Source organism: Amborella trichopoda, chromosome 4, assembly GCF_054954075.1.
Source record: "Amborella trichopoda isolate Santa Cruz 75 chromosome 4, AtrichopodaSantaCruz75HAP2 v2.0, whole genome shotgun sequence".
NCBI classification, from domain to species: domain Eukaryota; kingdom Viridiplantae; phylum Streptophyta; class Magnoliopsida; order Amborellales; family Amborellaceae; genus Amborella; species Amborella trichopoda.
In genome coordinates, this window is record NC_142339.1 from 41123105 (window position 1) to 41147261 (window position 24157).

The window sequence follows — 24157 nt, forward strand, 5'->3', positions numbered from 1 at the left end:
ATTAAGCTTAAGGGTCATGCATCTGCCTGGTGGAAGTGATTAAAAAGGGCTCGAGAACAACAGGAAAAATCGAAGAAGGTTAAGGGAGCAGTTCTTGTCATTTAACTATGCCCAAATAATGTTTCAGCGACTTCATATCCTTCATCAAGTGGGGTGCTCTGTTGATTATTGTACTGAGGATTTCCATCAACTAGTTGAAGGGAACAACTTGTCCGAGACTGAAGGGCAACTAGTTGCCCCATGCTTAACGAGAATGCACCAATCAATTCAAGACGTTCTAAGCATGCACCTTCTATGGATTGTTTCAGAAGCCTATCAACATGCTTTGACGATGAAATAATAACATTCCAAGAGCAGGGTTGGCGCAGCCACGAGAGGAGATTCAGGTCTCCATGTGGGACTATTTCAAGATCGTGGTGCAAGGCCTAAAGATGCACATTCTGGGGGGTGTCGGGATGCCACTACAATACCTATTAATCGCCCAAATATTGTTGGCCTAGGTGCTAGAATTTAGGGCAGCAATTCAACTCTAGTTGTTGCAAGTGCAAGGAGGTGGATCATAAAGCCAGATATTGTATAAAGCCGAATAACTATCCTAACAAAGACATACAACTCATGATTGGGTAAGAGCACCTAGATGATGTTGATGGGTATGTCAATGATCCAATTTATGATGAGGAGCCAGATGAGGTTGATCTTGTCTATGGAGATGTTGGAGAGTCTCAGGTTATTCAAAAGAACTTATTAATGCCCAAGCATGAAACTCAGGAGGGCTAGTTGAGGACCAATATTTTTCAAACCACCTATACTATTGTAGGTAAGGTCTGCAAGTTTATTGTTGATAGTGGGAGTTGTGAGAATGTGATCTCACAAGAAACAATCACAAAGCTCAAGTTTGGCACTAAGAAGTATCCCCAACTATAGAAGCCCACTTGGTTCAAGAAGAACAATGATGTAAGAGGACATAGTAGAAGCCATAATTTTTGTTCTATTAGAAAGAAGTATTTTGATGAGGTGTATTGTGATGTAGTTGTCATGGATGCTTGTCATCTATCATTAGATAGACCACCGCAATATGGCCCTAGAGCTATACATGATTGGAGGAGAAAAACATACACTATTTGGAAACACAAGAGTAAAATCGTGTTGGCTCCCATGAAAGAGGAAAATATACCTAAGCCTAAACCAAGGGAGAACATAAATTTACTCTCAATAGCTTTATGGAGGAGTTTTTAGAGACTAGGTCAATATTTGCTTTAGTGGCTCATGAGAAGAGTTAGATCATTACTCCTGAGGAGGTTAAATCTCTAAATGAGGACTATAATGATGTTATGAAATGACCTGCCTCCGGGTTTACCACCCATGCGAGATATACAACATCACATAAAGTTTATTATGGGTTCTAGCTTGCCAAACAAGCTAGCATACCACATGAGTCCTAAAGAGCATGAGGAATTGAAAATAAAGGTTATGGAATTATTGGAAAGGGGTTTTATCCGGGTTAGTATGAATTCGTGTGTAATATCTGCTTTGTTGATACCAAAGAAAGGTAGTAGTTGGCGAATATGTGTGGACAGTAGGGTTAAAAACAAGATTATTGTGAAATACCATTTCCCTATTCCTAGGTTAGATGACATGTTGGACCAACGTTTTGGTGGCAAGGTCTTTTCCAAAATTGACCTAAAGAACAATTATCATCAGATACACCTTAGACCTGGGGATGAGTGGAAAACAACTTCTAAAGCATATGATGGGTTATTTGAGTGGTTGGTTATGCCCTTTGGATTGTTGAATGCTCCTGTGCCTTCATGAGAATGATGAACCGTGTGCTTAAATCCTATATTGGTAAGTGTATTGTCGTATACTTTGATGGCAGATTGATTTATAGCCCTTCATGTGAAACTCATATGCAGCACCTCAGGGATGTTGTTGAAGCTCTAAGGCAGGAGAAACTTTATGCTAATCTTAAGAAGTGTAGCTTCATGAAAGAAAGTACAATATTTTGTAGGTATGTTGTTTTTCTAAAGGGGTGAAAGCATATTAGTTCAAGGTAAGGGCTATACTTGAGTGGTCTACTCCACTCAGCATACATGATTTATGTAGTTTTTATAGTTTGGCTTCTTTTTTACAAGTGGTTCATCAGGAATTTCAATGCCCTCATTTTACCAGTTGCATATTGTTTGAAACTGTGTACATTTCAGTGGATTCCATAAGTAAAGCATAACTTCCAGTTCACAAAGAAGAAAATGTTAGAAGCACATGTATTGGCTTTATTTGACTCCGATAAATTTTTTGAAGCTGATTGTGATACATCAGGAATTGGTATTGGTGTTGTGTTAAGTCAGGAAGGAAAGCCAGTGGCATTCTAAACTGAAAAGCACAATGGGTCTAAGGCTAATAATTCTTCTTATGAGTTTTATGTCATTGTACTAGTACTGAGGCATTTATAACATTATTTAGTGCAGAGAAAGTTTATTCTTTACTCAGATCATGGAGTTATTAAATACATCAATAGCCAGCACAAACTCAACGGAAGGCATGGTAAATGGGTGTCTTACTTGCATGAGTTTACTTTCACCTCGAAGCATAAAGTATTTATATTCGGGCAGCTGATGCTTTGAGTAAGAGAGTTACGCTACTTACCACTATGAAGGTGAAGCTGGTGGGCGTTAATACTTTCAAGGAGTTGTACCAAGATTATCCTCAATTTGGAGCAATTTTGGCTCTTAGCAGGTAAGTGTGATGACTACTATGTGCATGATATTTTCTTTTTGGAGGCCTGAACTATGTAAGCGTGATGATTATTATGTGCATGATATTTTCTTTTTGGATGCCTGAAACTAGATATACCAGATTGCTGACTACAAAAAAGATCATCTAGGAGTTGCATAATGATGGTCACTTTGGTCCTGACAAAGCCATGGCCTTGGTGTATAATGATTATTTTTTGCCCAAGATGTTACATGACATTGGTAGATTTGTAGACAGATGTTATATTTGTCAAGTCTGCAAATGAACAGCACAGAATATTGCACCCTATACTCCATTACCAATACCAACTTCACCATGAAGGATGTCAATATAGATTTTCTGTTGGGTTTACCAAGGACGCAAAGAGGTATGGATTCAGTATTTGTGGTGGTAGACAAACTCTCCAATATTGCACATTTTATCTCTTGTAGGAAAACTATGGATGCTTCTAACATTGCCAAAATCTATTTCAAGGAGATTGTCCAATTGCGTAGCATTCCAAAGTCAATCACTTCTAACATATATGCAAAATTCATGGGTCATTTATAGAGATTTCCATGGAAATTGATTGGAACGGAGCTATATTTTAACAATGTTTATCATCCACAGCCTGATGGTCAGACATTGGTAGTGCATAAGAGCTTAGAAAAATTAATGCCCACAAGTTGAACTTGCTTTCAAAACAAGTCCTAGAATCGAACTCCTCAAAAAAGCCCGTTTGAAGTTGTCTATGGATATAATCCATACATTGTGCTAGATTTGACTCCTATATCTCATGCAACAAAATTTAATGGCAAGGTAGAAGACATAGCTGACTAAATCAAAGGCATTCATGAGCAAGTTAAAAAGCTTGTACGCAAGGCCGCTGCAGATAAGCATCATCGCAAGTAAGTATTTGAAGTCAGAGATTATGTGTCAGCTATTTTGACCAAAGATAGGTATCAAGCTCAACAATCAAAAGATTGAGCCATGCAAAATTTTAGGTAGTAGTTAAAGCTCCTAAACTATATGAAGCTTCTGACATTTTCAATGTCAGTTGCAGGAGATATCTCTAGTAATAAAGAGCTTAAGTTGAGAACGAGTTCTCTCCAATCATAAGAGGATGATGCAGTAGAAATTATCGCGTAGGACTATCTATAGCGGTCAGATCAGGATTGGAAGAAAAGGCACTAACAAGGAAGCATTATTGGGGAATTATCGTATCGTAATTTTTATTTTATTTTTTTATTTGTAAGAACTCTTTAATTTAGAAAATCTTTTTTTTGTAGTAATCCGTTTTATTTTTGGGGGGACAGGCTTTATCCTTATTAGAGTCCTTTTTTTTTTCTTACCCATATAAGAGTAAGATGTTTTGTTTCCCTTACCCAGCAAAATTTCATTGGTTAGCAAGATAAAGATCTTTAGTAACTAAGGGGGAAGTTGTATAAAACACAGCAATGAACATTGTAATGGTTTCTTTTTTTATGATGGAGAATGAAAAGCCGTTGACGTGTAGAGAGAGAGAGAGTGTCTTTTGTGAATTTTTTCCCCCTTACTTGTGTTTTTGTTGCACGTGGCGGAGGATTAGAATCATCACGATGTTTGTACTTTCTTACGATTTTCTTGTCAGTTTTTGTTTCTCTAAAACGCTATTATATACGGTTGTTGTTGACTACTAGCAAATTTTCGTTTGCATCACTAGGAAAATACAAATTCTTCGGAATGTAAAAAATAAGAATGTTAAGATCAGGCTGTAGTAATGGGTAACGCTTGGGATACTCAATATAATTATTTACTATAGGCACGACAGGCAGACGAATGGGGGGGAGGGGGTTATAGTTCGACTTAGGCACTGTATGTAGCTCTTACAGATGAATTACTACAACCATTGTCATCAGTATTAGAGAATTGATGAAGAATTTGGTCCAATCAAACCTAATCCAACTTGGTGTTTTATTTGGAAGCTCCTTATTATTGATGCATTAAGAAAAAGGGAAAAAATATTATAGATATCAGCGTACCGTGCAAAAAGAAAGAAGAAATAGGTAATCATCTTCAGTCATCGACTGCCATGCTGCGTTGAGGGGTAAAGGCATAATGAGATGATCTTCCAATCTTTTGAGTGTGCCACGTTCGAAATTTCTCATTTCAATATTGTATGATACAAGTGGAGTAAGGTGGGCATTGATAGGATAATTCACGCTGGATATTGTTTGCAAGTAGTTGTGAATGGAAGAATGTACAGGAATATCTTTGATTTTTTACGTAATGTAACGACTGGTGAGGTAAATGTCTTACTGTCCCTAGATTGATGTAATTTTGAGAAGGTGATAAGAAACTCGTTATTCTTGTTAAGAGAGAGAGAGTCTGATTCAAATACTGTTTTCTGAGTCAAAAGCTCCCGTTATTTCACACTAATTCCAAACTAGATTTCCTCTCTCTCTCTAACTGATCCAAATGGCAGTGAACTAGAGCGACCAATTCTTCGGTTAAATCTCTTCCTCCCTCTAAAGGTGGCAGAGAAGTAGATCTCTGCCTCCCTCACCGAGTGCGCACCTCCTCATTTATATTTTGCTGGTATTCACTGAAGGACATGGTTTCTATGAGTTCACGTAAAAATGAGTTACCTCTTAAAAACTTATTTTTGAGATGGATTTTTGGATTTAATTTTAAGGACATGCAATCTCTAACATGGAGATCATGAATATGAATAAATAAATAAATTTTATATTAAAAATAATTCTATTAAAAAAACATTTGGACTGTTAATTTCAATTGACCAGCCATTTGTATCCATCTTTAAAATAGCTGTTTTGTTTTATACCTCGAGAACCGCAATGTAGAAATGCAGTCCCCGCCATATGAAACAATCTTCCTCCACAGAACTTCAAAAACACAGAAAACCTCTGCAAATAAACCATAATGCCGTTACAACAAAACTTGAGGGGCTGCAACTCCCGTTATGCTCTACTTCCTTTCTTCTTCTTACCCACGCTTGTGGCTCGTTTATTATTCTTTGACCTCGATTTTGGAGCTTTCTGCTTTGAATTGAGCGTGGCCACATCCTCATCTGCCCTAACCTCCTCCAACTTTATTGGGTTAATAATTACACCAGGCCTTTTAACCACCTGGAAAAAAAAAGATGACAATCCTCCAATCAAAAGAGAGTAAGGTGTAGGTTCTTAGGATGCAAGAATTCAAAACTCACACAAAAACACATACACACGCATGCACATTTTTCAAGCATGGTCAGTACCATTTTTGTATAGAGCCCTTAAAACGATGACAAGAGCATAAGGTTTTAAATAGGAACTAGCCAAGAAAAACTAAATCATCACATGTTATCCCAACAATCAAGGAAATAACTACAAAAATAATGTTACCAATCATTATTCTCGCTCTCTCTGACATGTGCACGCGAACACACAACCCTTTCACTTCCAAACATTATTTTTGAGTCCTAGACCCATGGAATGGCTCCTCCACCCCACAAATCCGTGTTCTCTGTGGGAGTAGATGTCCATCCAATAGATCTGCCTCGGATCGCCGGATTGCCAATCCAAATCGGTCCAAATTGGCAATTTGGAAAAATATTAAAAAAAATATATACAAGAAATAAAATAAAGGTTTACCCGCAGCGGGGGGGGAAGGGGGCGGGATTTAGGGGGATATATATATAAACTGGCTCCATCACAGCCAATACAAGTTCGCATCCGTGACTCCCAATCTGGATTACGAGTTTTTTGAAATACTAGTCATAACTAAAAAAACTGAAACGTTGAAGCATTTCTGGGATTTAAAAAGTACCTGAATGCTTATCAAAGGGTGGTTTCAGAAAATTCTTCCAAAAGCATAAATAAAATGCTCAACCCAATCTCCTAAATCCCAAAAATTACGTTGGCCATAACAGGTACCATAGAAAAGCACGAGGCAATTCAGTTGTTTCCATCAGAATTTACAGGTTTATTTATCTTTTGCTTCTAGAGAAATTCATTATAATTTTTACACAAAAAAGAGTACCACTCACCGATGGCCGGACAAGGGCTCTGAAAGAAGATGTGGGGTTATAGTCAGGTCCGAGAGGCACGCGGATGCTCTGTTCAAAAACCTCCTTGGACTTGTAAGGAAAGGGAAGTTCCTCTGCATGAAATTTTGCAGCCTGACAAATAAAGAAAAGCATGCCCATTATTACCGCATGCCCAAGAAAGGACATACATATGTTCAAAGAAATGCACCGCTACAGTATACATTTAGATTGATATCATGCAATGAAAATCTCATTCCCTGGGGGCTGAGTCAGTTGTATTTTTCAAAACAAGAATGGACCATAGGATTCCATCCGTTTGGACCAGAATTGGTCTATGAAATAGTATGGTTGAACCCATAAATAAAAACACGAGTCACGAGATAACAACTGGGTTGATAAGACTAACACTCACAACTGACGAGAACAAATTTTTCCCCTTTTTTTGTTTAAATCTTTTTGCCCAGACAATTGGGCTGGCCCTCTTAAAGCCCAAAATTCATCCTTCCACTGGACAAAAAGAATGCGCAACATTAGGTAGAAGTCTTATTGATCGCAAAAATAAAACAAGCAGGAAAAAAGGAATGAGAGAGTCAGAGAGGCAAGAAGGAAAACAAAAAGGAATACAATTGAGGAATAAAAGGAAAGGATGATAATATAGGCCATCTGGCATTCATAAAAACACGCAACAAAAGGAACTCAAAAAAGTATGGAAGCTCCATCAGAGACTTAAAATCCAGAATCAATTCAAAGGCCATACAACAGCTAAATGCCCTACAAGTGCAATCTTAATAACAAGATTTCAAGTGCAGCCAATGAGATAAGAAATATTAGTCTTCAGTGCGTTAGCAAGAGCAGTGTTCATTTCTATCAGGAATACTTCTTAGGAAAAACTACGAGATAAATGCTGTATAACCCGATAAGAATTGGATATTTTCCAACAAGTTAGAAAATTTCAGAACATAGATATGCGAAGTGGTTTAGAACACTGACCTTTTTGTCAACCCTTTCAGAAATAATCACGTGTTTAAGATTTGCATCTTTCCTCTTTTTAAGTGCATCTTCCCTCTTCTTTTTAGCACTTTCATGCTCTTCCACCATCCATGAAGGTAAGCCTTTCTTACGCTGAACATCTGTCCACTGGCCCCAACCAGGAAGCATAACAAGCTTTTCAGGTTCAGGGATCTCTTCATTCAACAATGCCAATTTCTCCTTCTCAAATTCTTCTTCTACGTCATCACCAGCAAAAGCACGGTGAATTAGGTCTGATTGCGTGGGAAGATTGTCATCTGAGTCTACTCCATCAGAATGACTCTCCCCTTCTGATTCCTCATCGCCACCCGTGTCATCATCGGTTTCCTTTAACACACCAACAAAATTAGACGTTAATTACACTAAATTTGAAGATATGATGATGGGCAAGGATATTATATTCCAATCGATACTGATGAGCAACAAAGGACAGATTTTTGAGAACTCATAGTCCATTGGGAACATCACTGTCCAATGGAATGATTGATAGGGAGTGAAATCCATCATTAAGGTCATACCCTGTAATTGTGGCAACCCCACAATCCATCACCATCCATTGGATTGTCATGAAATCAATGGACTATGGTCCTTTGAATTGTGCAAAAGTCAATGGACTACATTTTCCATAGCCCAGTGATTGTAGAATACTTTCCCTATAGAATATAAGGGCCATGAGAAAGTGGACCAAATAAATCAGCTTAGACCTTGGGATCCTGAACAGGCATTGTGTCCAGTGCTGTCTTGGACTTAGTTGTATCGACATCAATTTTCTTCTGATATTTCCTCTGTTCAAAAAAAAAAAATGGAAGATCAAAAGCCATAGAAAGTAGCATGAAACAATTGGATCTTAGAAAGGGAAGAAAAGACGAGAGAGAATGACCTTTTGAAAAGAACCTGAGGTAAATATTGCAACGTCATATGTTGTTTTTGGTCCCAGTTCCTTTTCTATATCATCAAAACTCTGAGCGCCAAACGTGAAGCACATTAAGTACAGGCATAAATCTTAATGGAAATGCGAGATCTCCAAAATAAAAATCAAAATACATCTCACACACCTTATAGACAGGATCATGAGCTCTCTCCGATTCTTCACGGAGTACTTCAAGATCAACCACAGCTTCTCTCTGTACAGGACCAGGATCGGAGTCAACCTTTTCCTTGACTTCAAAGTCATCTTCACTATCACTTACTCCATCAATATCATTTGATTTAGTCCTAACAGTGGGCTCTTGAGATTGCCTTTTTGGTTCTCCAAAGACTCTTCTACCACTTACAACACCTCCTTTTACATTTGGATCATCATCCTCACGCTTCAAAGAGGAATCATACTCCTCAAGAGCAAGACGAGCTTCTTCATATGCCTCCATCTTTCGCTTTTTTATTCCACGAACCTAAACATAAATTGTTCTCAGCGCAAAAATATGGAAAGAGTAAAGATTTTCATTTTCCTTACATTGGTTAGACATCAGACAAAATTTTAAGGATGATAATACGTTTTAATGATAACTCAAATGCAACAAAAGAGAAAGAAATACAATTCAGCAAATCAATACATTTATAGATACTGCAAACAGCAGCTAGCAGTTTTGGCTTTTATTATCATCTTAAGTTTCAAAGATCCACAAAAGTAGTTTGTGTCCACATGTGACATGGAGAGAGGTCCTAAAAATCTGCATATGTTCACAGAGTGGAGCTCACACAACTTGTATCTACATATGATGCAGAAATAAGAAAAAAAGGCATTCATAAGTAGTGAATAGCATATTTATGTTAGCAAAATTGCATCAAATTTAGCATTCAATTTTAGTTAGAATAGCACACCATTCTAAAAATTGTCATATGATACATCAAGGCTGCTCATTAGCATGCAGAAACAGCCAATTAGCCCCCACTATCGAAGCCTACAACTGTATCATCAGATAGGGTACGTTACTACTGATAAGACCGTACAAGTTCATGGTAAGCAACTAACTATCAATTGATGTGCACATTGACCGATAGTTACTGTCATTGCAAATTGGGGAATGGTATGGAAGCTAAAAATCCCTTACGGAAGGTTAAAAAGCCCTTACTGCGCAGAGAAAACAACAGAAATATGTGTCATGGTAATATATATATACAAGTAAAAAAAGACTTGCAAGAAACGGCCTGTATTTTGTTCACCGAAACGGGTCATCTTATGGGGAAGAATTAGTTACTTTGACAGAAGAACTCCAGCAAACCCAAAAAACTTCTAAAAGAGCAACTGAAACATTTCCAGTTTAGCCAACTGACAATGGCAAAATTTCAGCTTAATAAAATGATCTAAGGCAAGCAAGTTCCACAACTGTGGCCTTGACCACTTGCATTATTGCATGACAAAGTTTTATTGCTACTGCCATAAAATGGTCCATTGGAATCAGGTCTAAAGACTGATATGAGAATATGGGGCTGAGTTAGATGGTGAGTTATGTGAGTTCATTTTTCTTCTTGTAGGAAAATTCTATGATTATTGACTAATAAGGGATTGTTGCCATGAAACTTGATTTAAATTTCTCATAATCTAAATAAGAAGATAGTGAGATACTTTAAAATGGCAGCCGGTGTTGGGGTGCTTTCAGTGTCAAGAAGAAACTGGTGAGAGAATTTGTGTCTACAAAACTTGCATGAGACAAACTTTGAAAGACTCTAAAATCGTGAAGTGCTCCTATTACTTGGTCATAGGGGCTACATGTGACCAAATGTGTGCCAACTTGGTATACCACTACTCATGACACAAATTAAGGAACTGAACCAGCTTATTAGCAAGATACCACCAATCAGCCGTTTTGACCTTTTGGATAAAGTGGAAAAAAAGAAAAAGAAAGGAAATCCTCTTTTATCACTATCACAACAAACTTTGCTATTCTTCCCCTGGATTGTGACCATTGAACGGTGCCTATTTTGAGGGAACTAAAGATACAGATATGGCTATCAACACATCCAATGGGCCCTACCCTCCACAACTGAATATGGATTCCAGAGAACACCGCCCTACCCCTCATCAAATGCACCCTATAATGAACAATGAAACACAAGAAGCAACAATCAGAAGATTCTCTCAACCTTTTTTTTTTTTTTTGGATGAAGTTAACTGTTACCTTAGGACCATTAAACACAAGATTCTTTCAATTTTTTCTTAATTGTTACTTGAAAGCAGAAGGCACTTTCAAGTAAAACCTCTTTTCCGACACCTCACATGTCAGCAACTCATCTTTAACCATGAACCGCACAACACTCCCCTACAAAGCAAAGCATGAGTTCAAACTTCCCAAAGTCCGGCACCAATCAACTGTGCACTCTCTTCTAAAATATTCATCAACAGAGCAAGTCCTTTCCCATACGACTCACTAAAACAGATGGAGGCTACAACATAAGCTTAGCTTTCGCCTCAGCAGTTCTAGATGAGCATTAATCACCTCTGAGTCTGTTCTTTTTCATTTCTTTATAATAAGAGAAAATCACAAAAAAATTCACGTACCACATAGCAATTTAATCCTTTATTCTACATTGTTCAAAGCAACTCAAAGTGTGTCATGTTTTAACTAGAACTTATGAGCTTAATTCTTCTCAAAAGTGGTACATACTGTTTGATTGTTTTAGTAGACAGGATTTCTAAACAGAATCTGTGAAAGCAATCAAATTTTATGCACATAAAGAGTAACCATAAAAGGATAAAAATTAGTTGATCAAAATGATAAAACTTAATTGAAAAAAATTAGCTGAAAAATCTGATGCGTAAAAAGGAAAAGACTGAGATGCAAGAAGTTTACCATAAATGGCAAGGACATCACTCCTGATTTTGGGATATCATTCTCATCTAAAAGCTTCGTTGTCTCCTCTTTAGCATTTTCAATAAGCTTGGACACCCCTTCATCATCATCTCCACTACTTTCATCACTGCTAGAACTATCCTTCATGGAATTCATCTTTCTAGTAAGGAGCTCATGTTGATGGAGTTGTTCTGCGATAGCTGCACGAGTCCCTTCATCTTGAGCTTTCAATCCACGTTTCAGGATTCGTTTGGCCCATTTGGAACTGTTTTTATGCTTCAGAGTCATCCGTTCCTTCATTGCCAATAGAATAACTGAATTTAAGTTTAACTAATTTATTTGAATACATTATATTCAGTGACCTAAAAATCATTGAACAGCTCTACAGACAGCTCAACAATCACGAAATTGGCCCTACAGATATGCCACGTATGTACGTTACCCAGAAAGAGGAAAGTGAGCATTTTTAATTAAATTTGAGTATTTGAGTATTTCATTACTGAATTCAAGTGCTTAACTTTTAAGTATGGGTGTGGTTTCCATAAGGTTGCAACCTTAAACAATCCATTTAAGGCACACCTTCAAATTTTATCATAACATATAATTTTGATGTAAAATATTCTTAAGATTATCTCAAAATCTATTTTCAAATCTAATTATGAATTTTAAACTCCAAAAATGATTAAAATCAAGTAGATCTGTAAACATATGAAACTCCTCAAAATGGATGGTCTAGATAATGTGTTGTAAGATGCATCATTTCTAGGACTCAAAATCTTTTTTTTTCATGGTCATACATCTCGATGTTGAGATGATCAATTAGAGGGTTTTCAACATTAAAACAACCTTTACTGATGGATTTTTGAGGTGCATCCGTAGTTCTACATTTTAAGGTTGCAATCTTATATAAACTTTTCCCTTTAAGTATTTGATGAGTAACTAAGTTGAACACTCGTATTGATTAATCAAATACATGCACATGCACATGTGAGCACACACACAGTTTGTATGTGTGTGTCAAGAGAGAGGTAGTAGGCGATAAACTATTCCATTTACCTCAGCACGCTTGAATTCCTGCTTCATCATGTATTCTTTTGCTGCTTCTGGGTCCATTTCCATTTCCGCTGATGCAGATTTCAATCTGTCCCTCTTCAGCATGCGATGATACGTCTTAGACTTAATCTTCTTTAAGTGCTTAGCTTTTAACTCATGACGGAAGAGCAAGCTACGCATTTTAGCCAGACGATTCTGGCGCTCCCTTACATCTTCAACTGAAACCTGAAAAAATTGGAATGCAAATAAATATGCAATTTGAGAATAGAAAGAAAGTTTTCACACTTTTACAGAAAACTCTATTCAAACAATATAAACAAATTGAGTAAGATGGACATTGTCACGTAAAATGAGAGTAGTACTAGGAACAATTCAGGAAAAAGTACATCAGTGCATCCCAAGTTCTGAACTAGCTGAAGTAAACCAAAAAAAAAGTCTGAGGTAATGTTAAATGGGTTCCATGAACAAATCATAAGAGCAAAAGACAAGGATATATAGACAATTATAAACAAGTTAGATAGTAGCCAAAACATAATAGGCTAAAAGGGAAAATGCATGCATGCTACAAAAGCAAGTAAATTTTACAAAATCAAGAAGCTCCAAATAGGTAAAATTTACAACTGAGAAGCCAGGTCCAGCAAAAATTACGTGATGGTAAGCTTGCCATATTACAACAGAAAACCATCTGACAAAAGAATATGCTCTCAGTCAACTGCAAGAACTCAGCGATCTACAGATTCAGTGAGGAGAAATCTTTTCAAACACCAGTTCCATATACTGCCTTTTCCAGGATAAAGGAGATGCATATCTGACATGTCTGTCACAATCTCTTCTGAAGGACAACAGAAGTTAAAAAGTATAATTATAACAACGGTGAAGTAGCATCAATCATGCATGAAACGAGAGATGAATGTCATTTTTGATGTGATGTTTCTATGAGGGAACCTATCCAATGAACAAAGTAATGCATTGTGCAAGGTAGCTATATCTTGCTCTCAACTGAAACCATCAGTGAACAATACAGTAAGCAATATCTATTGAGTGGAATCATACTTTATCTGGGAAATTAAGGTCCCTACCTCCTAACCCATGTGCTTTCTTTTTGCAAGGTAAATAAGCATGGAGCTACAGGCTAAAGTTTGCAACAACAAGCGCCTCCCAATTGAGCAATAGGCATGAATCCCGATCCCTTGTGCTTCCACCAATCCAGGCATACTTCTATGAGTCCTCAATTTCGTTTTATGACCAAATATCATTGGCATTTTCCTGTGCAGGCAGTTATGTCGGTAAAATTTCCTAATGTGAATATACATTGGTTTATTTATCTCCAGTTTGAATCCATCTTGCATTTTGATAGGTGTGTAGATATTCCAACAAAATGCCGTGTTCTGCAAGTGGGATGAAAACTGATGTTTTCATTTTTTTCATCTAATTCACAAGATCAAGGCACATTTTGAGTGTGTCATTACCTACTTGGAGTTCTAAAGTGGCACCCATGGGTAACACATGACCATAAATGGTCACTCACCCAAAATGTTGACCCAATAGCGCCAAACCATGATTTGGGTGCAAACAAATCCTTACGGAGATGGATTAATAGGCTTTCTTTTTAGAAGTTGGATTTCCTTGGCACAGATTCATCATTATGCATCAATTCAATACTCAAACATAGGTAAACAAGTCCCTCACAAAATAATGTTTCAATTCAGCGTCTAAGCCACTGCAACTTCTATAAAACAGGGCCTAATATTTACAATAAATACAAGGCTCTGCATTAATAACTAACAAATGCAAGCAAAATAAAATGGAAAGTAGGAATGTCACCACATAAATAACAAGCAAACCACTCAAACTACAACTTCTTTAATAAAGGGAAACAAGAAAGAGAAAAACAAGACACAAACTAGAGTCAATTGGACTAAAACATGATATGAAATTATGCATTACATACCGCGTTAAACTCAAGAAGCTTGGAACCATCTTCGCGATGTGCTTCCATAACCTTAGAATCAGTCAATAATGTAGCCATTTTTTTCTCAAAATCTGTTCTAGGCTCAAATTTGGCAGCTACGGCTCCTACTGTCGAGAATCCCACATCAGTGTTGTCATCAAAATAGATTGTGGGGGCCACTCTATTCTTCTTAACAATTGGTTCCCATTTTGTAATGTCATCTTTAGATTGCTTGTAAGCTACTTTCCTTTCCAACCTCTCTTTCAAAACTCTAGGAAGGGGAGGCTGGATAGGTGTCGCATTCTTCTCCAATTGTTGCATCCTTTTCCTGAGATTAGAGTAACCAGCTTTGTCCTGAAGTGGGTCCAAAAGATCCTGAATTGTGATTGGGGTGTTTCCATCTGAAGGTTTCTGGTCCAAATTATACTCAGATTCTGGGAGTGTCTCAGACACAACCTTCTTACTCCTTTTCATGCCTTAACACAAACACGTCAGAAGTCAGAAAGCCCGTAAAGGAGTAAACTAGAATCTTGTTTTACATAAATTCATAACCTCCTATCAAAAACATGGGTTACAATAAATGATAAAATTGTCAGCTAAATAACATATTATTCAAGGAAAAAAGAGAAATAGGAAAAAAGAGAAATAGGTGATTGTTCAATATCCTTATCATCTGAATCACACTGACACAAAATAAATCTACTGCTCATCAACAAAAATAAATGGAGAAAATACACTTCCAATGTGAAACTTTTCATCAAAATCCCACGGTTAATTTCATTCGACCATATCATTCAAATTGATCTTAAAGACCGAATTTTAAAATTTCATCAAAACTAAACTCCCATTTAGTTTGATTCTCTTTCATGGTGACAAAGGAAACACGCAGAGGCTACCTTGGCGAATATTTCCGGGCATTCCAGTAATTGCTTCTATCATCTTTTTGTGTCTCTCGTCGTCTTCTTCCCCCAATTCTTCATCTGCTTCATCATTCTCATATTCTGAAGTATCCAAAAAATCCTCGCTTTCGTCATCTGAGTCATCATTTCCCTCATGGTCTTGTCCCACTCCAGGAAATTCATCATCACCAGATGCCAAATCCTCATCAATCTCCTCATCCTGTGAAACCAATAAGAAACCCAAATTATCACTCAAAAACCACATAGTTGACAAAACAGGGGGAATTTTCATGGAGATGCAAGAAAGTAAACCATTTTGCCTAGTTCTTTTTATTTCTTTCATGATTGGTGAAAACAAATACAATAAGTCATCCAAAAACCAGAATAATTTCAGTGGTAAGTGGAACTCAGAGAAAACGAAACCAAGTCGCTTAATCTGGAATTTTGAGAAACCCACACGAAAAGATTCGGGCAGCTCGTACTCAAGGTTATCAACATGATCAAATCTACGGTTCTTCTTCGATTCCTCTTGGGGCAATGGCTCGTCATACTCATAAACCGCATCTCCTGGGTGCAACTCTTCCTCTGAATTAGATTCATGGCCATCTTCTCGGTTGAATCTCTCAATTCCCAGTTCTCTTCTTAGGCTTGAAGGTAAATGAGGCATTTTTTTATCTTTTCTCCCGCCACCCTTCTGATTCTTTCTTTTCCTGTTATTCATGGTCTTTGTCGGGTTTTTCTGCAATTCTGAGACAAAACGAAACCCCGATTTCCTAGAAAATGCAGAAAATCTAGGGTTTTCGGTGGAGGAAACCTCTATCAGAGAAGTGGTCTGTCAGCGAAAACCCTAAACCTCACGCTCTCGGGCTCGAGGGACCACGAAACTCACCGTCTGATGAATGAAATTATACGGCGGCACCAGCAATATGCACAGGCTCTCTGGTGGTCTCATCCGAAGGATAGATAACTTGGTTCCATTTAAAACAGGGTGTGGTTTGTATAAGGCCCGCTCTCTAAACAATCAAAGTGAAGGGCACCTTCAAATAGTGTGAGAGAAGTAGTCTCAATACTAAAAATCGGTGTGATGGCTTCTAAATTATTTTTATCGATAATTATCAAATTTAAAATTTAAAAAATAGTGTAGATTAAGCATATCTACGAGCACTTGAAAATCTTGAAAATTGACAATCCAAAAATACATTACAAGATTCACTATTTCAAAAACTTGAAATTTATTTATTTTTTTCATGTCCATGAATCTTGAGGTCGAGATGATCAATTTGAGGATTTTTAGACATTAAAACAACCTCTTCTGGTGGAAATTTTGATGTATGCCTTAATTTGATTGTTTAGAACCTTGCACTTATACAAACGTTTTCCTTTAAAACGTAATATTAAAAACAAATAATAATAATAATAATAAAAAAATCAAACTTTTTTTTGAGATATATTAAAAACTTTGAGTTTTTCAAAAGATTTTCAAAAAATCATTTATCTTAATAGAACTAAGATGAATATGTATTTTTTAAACAAGATCATCAAAAAAACTTCTTCCCTATAATTTTATTGGAACTTCTATTTTCTTCATTGATTTAATATCTTTGACTTTTCATTTAAAGATAAACGTATTAAAGTGATACCAAATTGAAAATCTCGATTTTACAAAAGATTCTATAAAAAATATTTTCTTCAAAGGGTGTATTAACAAAAAAACACAAGCACTATACTCCCAAAATAATAATCTATCAATGGTATACCTAAAAATAATGGTAAAGTTAGAAGAACAGTAATTCATCCAAAATAAATAAAAAAAAGTTAGAAGAAGGATAACCCAATAAAAAATCTTCTGTTCTCTAAACCTAGAGCATTATAAAAAGTCACACGCGTCAATGAAACACATACTTAAGCATTTTATTGTCTTCTTTTTGTAAACATAAGTTTAGCTTTTCAAAAAATGTGTCATTTTATTGGAGTATATATCACAACATTTTGGATGGACCACTTATTTTCATATTTTAATTTTTATATTTAGCCAACTACAATCCTATATTGATAATATTTCTATCGAGGATCTTTCTTTCTTCTTCTCCATTTTAACAATAATCATGTACCGTTCGTTACAATTATTATTTGCTAATGTAATTCTTGTGTTTATTGTTGTTACTTCATTGTGCGCTCTTAATAAATCTATCCTGTGTTGTATCGTAACAACATAGTAAGCATTGTTGTTGTATATATTGAGAATTTAGACCAAAATTAATCATATATTACCCTAATGATACTTAGAAAAGAAATGAATTTATTGTTTAATAGCTTTAATATATCCATACCATATCTGCAAATCATAATATCATCTTGTGCTATTTTTATATATATGATTTTTGCAGTCTGTCCTTTTTAGTCAAATCTTAAATATTCCTAAATTCTTTAACTTACCTAGATTTTGGAGATCCATAGTTTTTACCCAAGTTTTTGGGTCTGACTTTTTGGAACAAAATATATTTATTATATATGTTTTGGTTTGTCGATATATTGTTATTCCCTAACTTGTTACCTATGGTAGGGATAATGTGATATTGATATAAATATTTGGAGAAATAATGATTATGCCTCTTTATACTATGTTATTGAATATTATATATGGGTGCAGTTTGCATACGGATGCATCCGTAGGGGCAAAGGTAAGGTGCACCTTCAAATTTTATCATGGTATATAATTTTGATGTAAAATGTTTTTAGGATTTTATCAAAATCTATTTTTATATTGAATTAAAAAATTTAAAATTTAAAAATTAGTTAAAATCAAGTAGATCTATAAACATATGAAAATCTTGAAAATGGACGGTGTAGATAATATGTTGTAAAATGCACTATTTTTTAGACTTAAAATCTTTTTATTTTTCATAGTCATACATCTCGATGTTCAAATGATCAATCAAAAGGTTTTTCAACATTAAAACGACCATTTCCTATGGATTTTTGAGGAGCATCCATAGTTCTACATTATAAGGTAGCATCCTCATATAAACTTTTTCCATTAGATATTGGTTTAGTCAGATGAATAAGTCATTTATGTTATTTTTATAACAATAGATATAGGACAATTATCACAATTACAATGAATTTAATTTACTTGTAACTAAATTAAATCATATTAAATTAACTAATATTAGGGTAATTACCAATAATATCCCATATTCTAATAAATTTTAAAAATACCTAACATTTAACATCTCTGCCTATACCTATTTTAAAAATTGTAATAAATTTTTATTAAAATTTCTTTCACAATTTTATTAGAACCGTGATGTTCCAAGCTTAGCACTCACGGCCCAAGTCATTTTATAGATCACCATGGTACTAATAGTATCATGATGGTGCAATGTCCTAAAACGACCATCACTGCTTTATTAGTGTCATAATGATTTAAGTTTCTTTGGACCATCACGGTACTAAAACCATTGTGATAGTTCTTGATGGACTGGAAAAGAACATTAAACCATGACGATATCATTGGTAGCCCGTGATGGTCTAACAAAAAACCTGAGGCGTGAGAATTAGGCGTTGGACCATGATGGTTCTAATAGAATTATAAAGGAAGGTGTGAGAATTAAGCGTTGGACCGTTCTAATAGAATTATAAAGGATATTTTATGTATATATATAGCGAGAGGAAAAAGCTTGGGTGAGCCCACTAGCTCACAGGAAAAAATGAGTCTCATGGTGACGATCAATGATGTCTAGTAGTGTTTGAATTTTAATATGTTTTTTTTACAAATCCAAATCAATTGAAATTTTAGAAGTGTGTTCTTCTTATCAAGTCGCACCTAATAAAAATATAAAAAAAAAAAATTCGTAAAAAAACAATTGACCAAAATACTCCTGAAATTTTTTGGAAGAATTTTGGTCAATTTATTTCATATAAAATATTTTTTTGATATTTTTCGAAGATTCATCTATTTTTTTACATACACACGCTCCAAATTTCAAGTGATTTGGAGAAAAAAAAATTAAAATTCAAATAGTATCAGATATATGTGATCGTCAAATCGGCCCAAATTCAATTTCGGCTGTTGGGCTCATTTTTTCCTATGAGCTAGTAAGCTCACCCTAACATCTTCCACACACATTATATATATAATATATATATATATATATATATATATATATATATATATATATGAAGAATACGTATAGACGTAATTTTCAAAGAATTTGGATATTTTTCAAATTTATTAGAAAGTAAAAATTTGTGATAATTATCCATAATACTATATAGTTATTATTATTAAAATTATATATAATGAATGTTAGTAATAATCACAAATATTTTTTTAGGATAGTTCAATGGGGAAGGGGTCCCGTACCTGTGAATTGAATTCACGTACCTATCTGTTAACATATTCTCTTTCCATATTGTTAACTAAATCTAACAAAAAAATAAGGAAAACTCTTCCCAATACCTATAGGTGAAAATGAACAGTGATTTCGCCTATCCTCATCACCATCCAAACTTCATCGCATGATCACAGTTGTCTGGCAGTATTTCAATTTTCTTGATTTTTCTACAAATCCAAATTACTTGAAATTTAAAGCCTGCGTACATCTTAGTGAGGCGCATCTAATAAAAATGTGAAAAAATAATTCATAATATAAATTAACCAAAATACCCCCGTAAAGTTTTGGGGGTATTTTGGTCAATTTATATTTTACTAATTATTTTTTTCATATTTTTATTAGATGTGTCTCACTAAGATGTACACATACTCCAAATTTCATATCATTCCAATTAGTAAAACCAAAAATGAAAATTAAAACACTATCAGACAACTGCAACAGTGCGATGAAGTTTGGATGACAATGAGGGTAGGCGAAATCACAGTTCATTTTCGTCTATAGGTGTTTTGTAGTATCTTCCAAAAAATAAATATATTCCTTGAAATTCGTTCCAAGTTTATCCCTTTGAAATAATGTGGTAAGGCTTCTATCGCTACTTTTTAATGGGAAAGTTTAGATTAAAGAGAGATTTTAGGAATTTTTTTTGTGAGAGAAGTGGAGAAAGAGATAGAAAGAGAGAGCAACTTTCAAATTCAGTTACCTATAAGAGAGACATTTTGAATTCTAATTATTTAGATAAAGAGAAAACCAAACCCCAATTTCTTTGAAAATGTAGAAAATCTTGGGTTTTAAATGGAGGAAATGAAGGTGGTTTGTCAAGAAAAAACCTTAAATCCCAATTTTCTCATGCTTGAGGGACCAGGAAACTAATGGTTAATTGTATGATATTATATTGTACAAGTGAGATGCATTTGCTTTGCTTGTAGATCCCATTAGAAGGTTATATGCATAATGTGATAATCATAGAAATGTTATGAGAATTAATAACTATGTCTCTATCTATACTATGTCATTGATTATTAGATATTGGTTTAGCTAAATAAATAAGTTACTTATGTTATATATCATAATAACATATTTTCATATGTTATATTAGAATTATATATAGAAAATAAATATTATTTAATGATAACAAATATACTGTTTTAGTTAGTTTAGCGGAGAAGGGCCGTACTGACCACTTAACATTGAGCCTATTCCTAATAATAATAATAAATATATGCTATTATAATTAGTACAATCATAATTTAATTATTATTATTACATGTAATTGCATAATTATATTTAATCCTGATTTTAATTAGTTTTAGTTATTATAATATTCATTACAATGACAGTATATGAACTGCAAATTTAGTAATAATAGGAGTAGAGACGAGAAATTAATTACGATTAATGGCCGAAAAGTACCAAAAAGACCCCACTTTTAATATATCGGGTCGATAATATAGGAAAATAGAGAAATTGAGGAAGATGTCACGCACAGAATTAGAGTTGAGTAGGTGAAGTGGAGATGTACAACTGTAATTTTATGTGATCACCGCATACCAATGAAGTTCTTCTATAGGACAGTTGCGAGACCAGCTTTGCTCTATGAGGCGAGATGTTGGGCAGACAAAAAACAAGATATTCATTGAATGAGTGTAGCGGAGATGAGGATGTTGAGATAAATGAGCAACAAGATAAGAGGGGATAGAGTTTGAAATGAATCTACTCGGGAGAATTTAGATGTGGCCTTGATGGAGGGAAAAATTATACTTACTTTTAATTTCTATTCAATTTTAAAAGATATAAATTCTGATTTATTTCTATTTAGTTTTAGGATTTATTTTTAGAATTTTTAGTTTTTTAGGAATTCTAGGGTTTTTATAGTTTTTTTTATTTATTTCATTAGTAGTATTCACTAGTACCACTCAAGGGTAATGCTCACAGGAGCAAAATTGTCATTATAAAATTTAAATTTAAGTTTAAGTTAGTATATGTAGGTCATTTTAATCATTTTATGGACATGTAGGGTACGTTTGATAGCACTCTAATATCCTAATATTTCTAGCTAATATAGAATATTTTATCATTTATATTATATAAGTTTGTATACCATATTTGATAAGATCAAATCAAATTTTCTAATATCCAAATAAGCTCAAATTATCTAAATCCTCAATAATTCAAATCCTAGTTGAATTTTGCGGTATTCTATTTCTCGATCAAATTTATATGTGTCTGTTCCATTCATCTACCTCTCTCGTATAAGGCAAAGGCCACTTCTCTATAAACGGATATCCCAACCCCTCCTCACCTCCCCCCCTCTCTCTCTCTAAACGGAGACTCTCTCTCCACATCATTTAAGAGTTATGCAGTACTTTTTTCTCTCTGTGCATCTTTTTTACAAAGGCAGACAAAATTAGTCCTATCACAAAGGGAACATTAAAATGTTCCCTTGAAATTCCTTCTTGCCCAAAGGGAACATCAAATAAGATAAAGTACTCCTTTGAAATATGTTCTTCACCAAAGAGAAAATCAGGAAAGAGAAAGAGTGTTCATTCTTCTTCCACAAAGGAAAAATCAAGATAGAGAAAGAGTTCCCTTGAAATTTATTCTCCTTAGCTGAAAGAAAAAATCGAGAAAGAGGAAGATCTTCCATGAAACTAGTTCTTCATCAAAAGGAAAATTAAGAAAGAGAAAGAGTTCCCCTGAAATATGTTATTCTTCTTCACCTAAGGGAAAATAGAGAGCTATTCAATAAGCTAAGCGATTTTTGTACACTCAATTCGCACATAAACAAATCTTCAGTGAATGTGAGTGATAAATTTGCTTAGCTACGCCAAATCATGCGGAGCTTGCTTCTTTATTACAAGGCCTAAAGTTATTCATCTCCAAAAATCTAGCTCATTGGTGTATCTGCGAAGGAGATTATGTAAATGTTATTAATTGTTGTAAAAAGGAGTCACGCACGCCGTGGTTACTTCGGTCTTTTTTGTTGGAAATCATGGATTTAGTTGCTCCTTTCCCTATTCCTTCACGCATGTTTGAAGCCAATTATGTAGCAGATTCCTTTGGTAAAGGCGATGCTTTTTTGCCTTCTCTGCTTGTCCTCTAATGTAATTTTTTTTGCTTACGTTTATTAATAAAGTCTGGAACATTTGTCAAAAAAAAAAACATTTGCAAGCATTACATGATATCTTGTAATCTAAGTAAGACTAGAGGGTGAAAACTCAAGCCATTTTTGGTGCGAACTTCTTGGCCTCACTGGCAGTCTCCCATCATATCAAAGTTTTACCGAGAGATCACCATTGTTGTTTGCCTGGTTCATTGGGACATAAACTAGGGTCTGGTTCCATGATGATCTTTGCAAAAAACTAGGGTTGAGAGAAAGAGAGAGATAGTGAGTGTGAGAGAGAGAGTATGCAAAATGAACCACGCTTTCAAGGTATTGGTGTGTTTTTGGATCTCGACAGAGCACAATATGCATGCCTTGTTCAACCTGGCCACGCGGGAATGGATTGTCAGCAGGGAAGCTTGCTCCCATGCAAAATTAGAGAGAGAAAGATGGGGAGTCATGTAATTTTCCCACTTGTTTTTTTTTATATAAAATATAATCAAACATGCATAGAAAAATATATATCAGTATAATTTATAACTTATAGCTGGCAATAACTTTATTCAAATTTCTATAAATTTGAATATTCAGATTCCATTTTGTGAAACAGAGCCGTAATGCCTTTGAATATCGAAATGTAATTATAAAAAGTGTGTGGGGATGTTGAGAGGTGAAATTCCAAATGATTTTTATAATTTGAAAGAGGGAAAAACTTAGGCTTTTACAACTCTAGTTTGGCTGTGGAGAAGAAACATATGGTTTCTTTTATTTATGCTTGTATTTAGCTTTGTTTCTTGTTGATTTTATTGTTCCCTCAAATTTCTCTACATTAAATTGGTATCAGAGCCCATAATATATACAAAAAGTATTGTAGCACTATACAGAGTTACTATAATACCGATATTTTAGCACCCTAGGGCAACAACAAAGCGAGGAAGTTACAAAGGGGGTCTAGGGTTTGCTGATTTTGTCTAAGGTTTTACCAAAACAAATTAGATCTTATTGATTTCAACAATTTTTTTATTGATTTTTTGCATAAGATTTGTGATTCGATGAACCAATGGTAGCGAGAAGGGGTCGTCGAATGGATATTTTTGTAGATCCACTACATAATTTCACAGATGATAGAATTGGAAAACTTGAAAGGTAAGTACAACAGTTAGCTCAACAGTTCACGAGC

General features: G+C 35.0%; 1 protein-coding gene across 3 annotated transcripts; it reads right to left on the minus strand.

Moving 5' to 3' along the window:
- Positions 1-5453: 5453 nt before the first annotated feature.
- Positions 5454-16551, minus strand: LOC18425088 (uncharacterized protein C57A7.06). 3 transcript variants are annotated; one of them, XM_020661885.2, is made up of 11 exons: positions 15938-16551; positions 15478-15700; positions 14582-15057; positions 12634-12855; positions 11578-11871; positions 8842-9177; positions 8667-8747; positions 8491-8571; positions 7748-8113; positions 6758-6889; positions 5454-5858 (listed from the first exon to the last, which is right to left on the minus strand). In XM_020661885.2, exons 1-11 carry the CDS (start codon positions 16199-16201, stop codon positions 5691-5693), a joined length of 2643 nt encoding a protein of 880 aa, XP_020517544.1. In that variant the 5' UTR covers positions 16202-16551; the 3' UTR covers positions 5454-5690. The 3 variants fall into 3 exon arrangements, with proteins under 3 accessions (XP_020517544.1, XP_088721412.1, XP_088721413.1); XM_088865286.1 differs by having other exon boundaries at positions 15963-16430; XM_088865287.1 differs by lacking the exons at positions 15478-15700; positions 15938-16551 and having other exon boundaries at positions 11578-11891; positions 14582-14771.
- Between the last annotated feature and the right edge of the window lie 7606 nt (positions 16552-24157).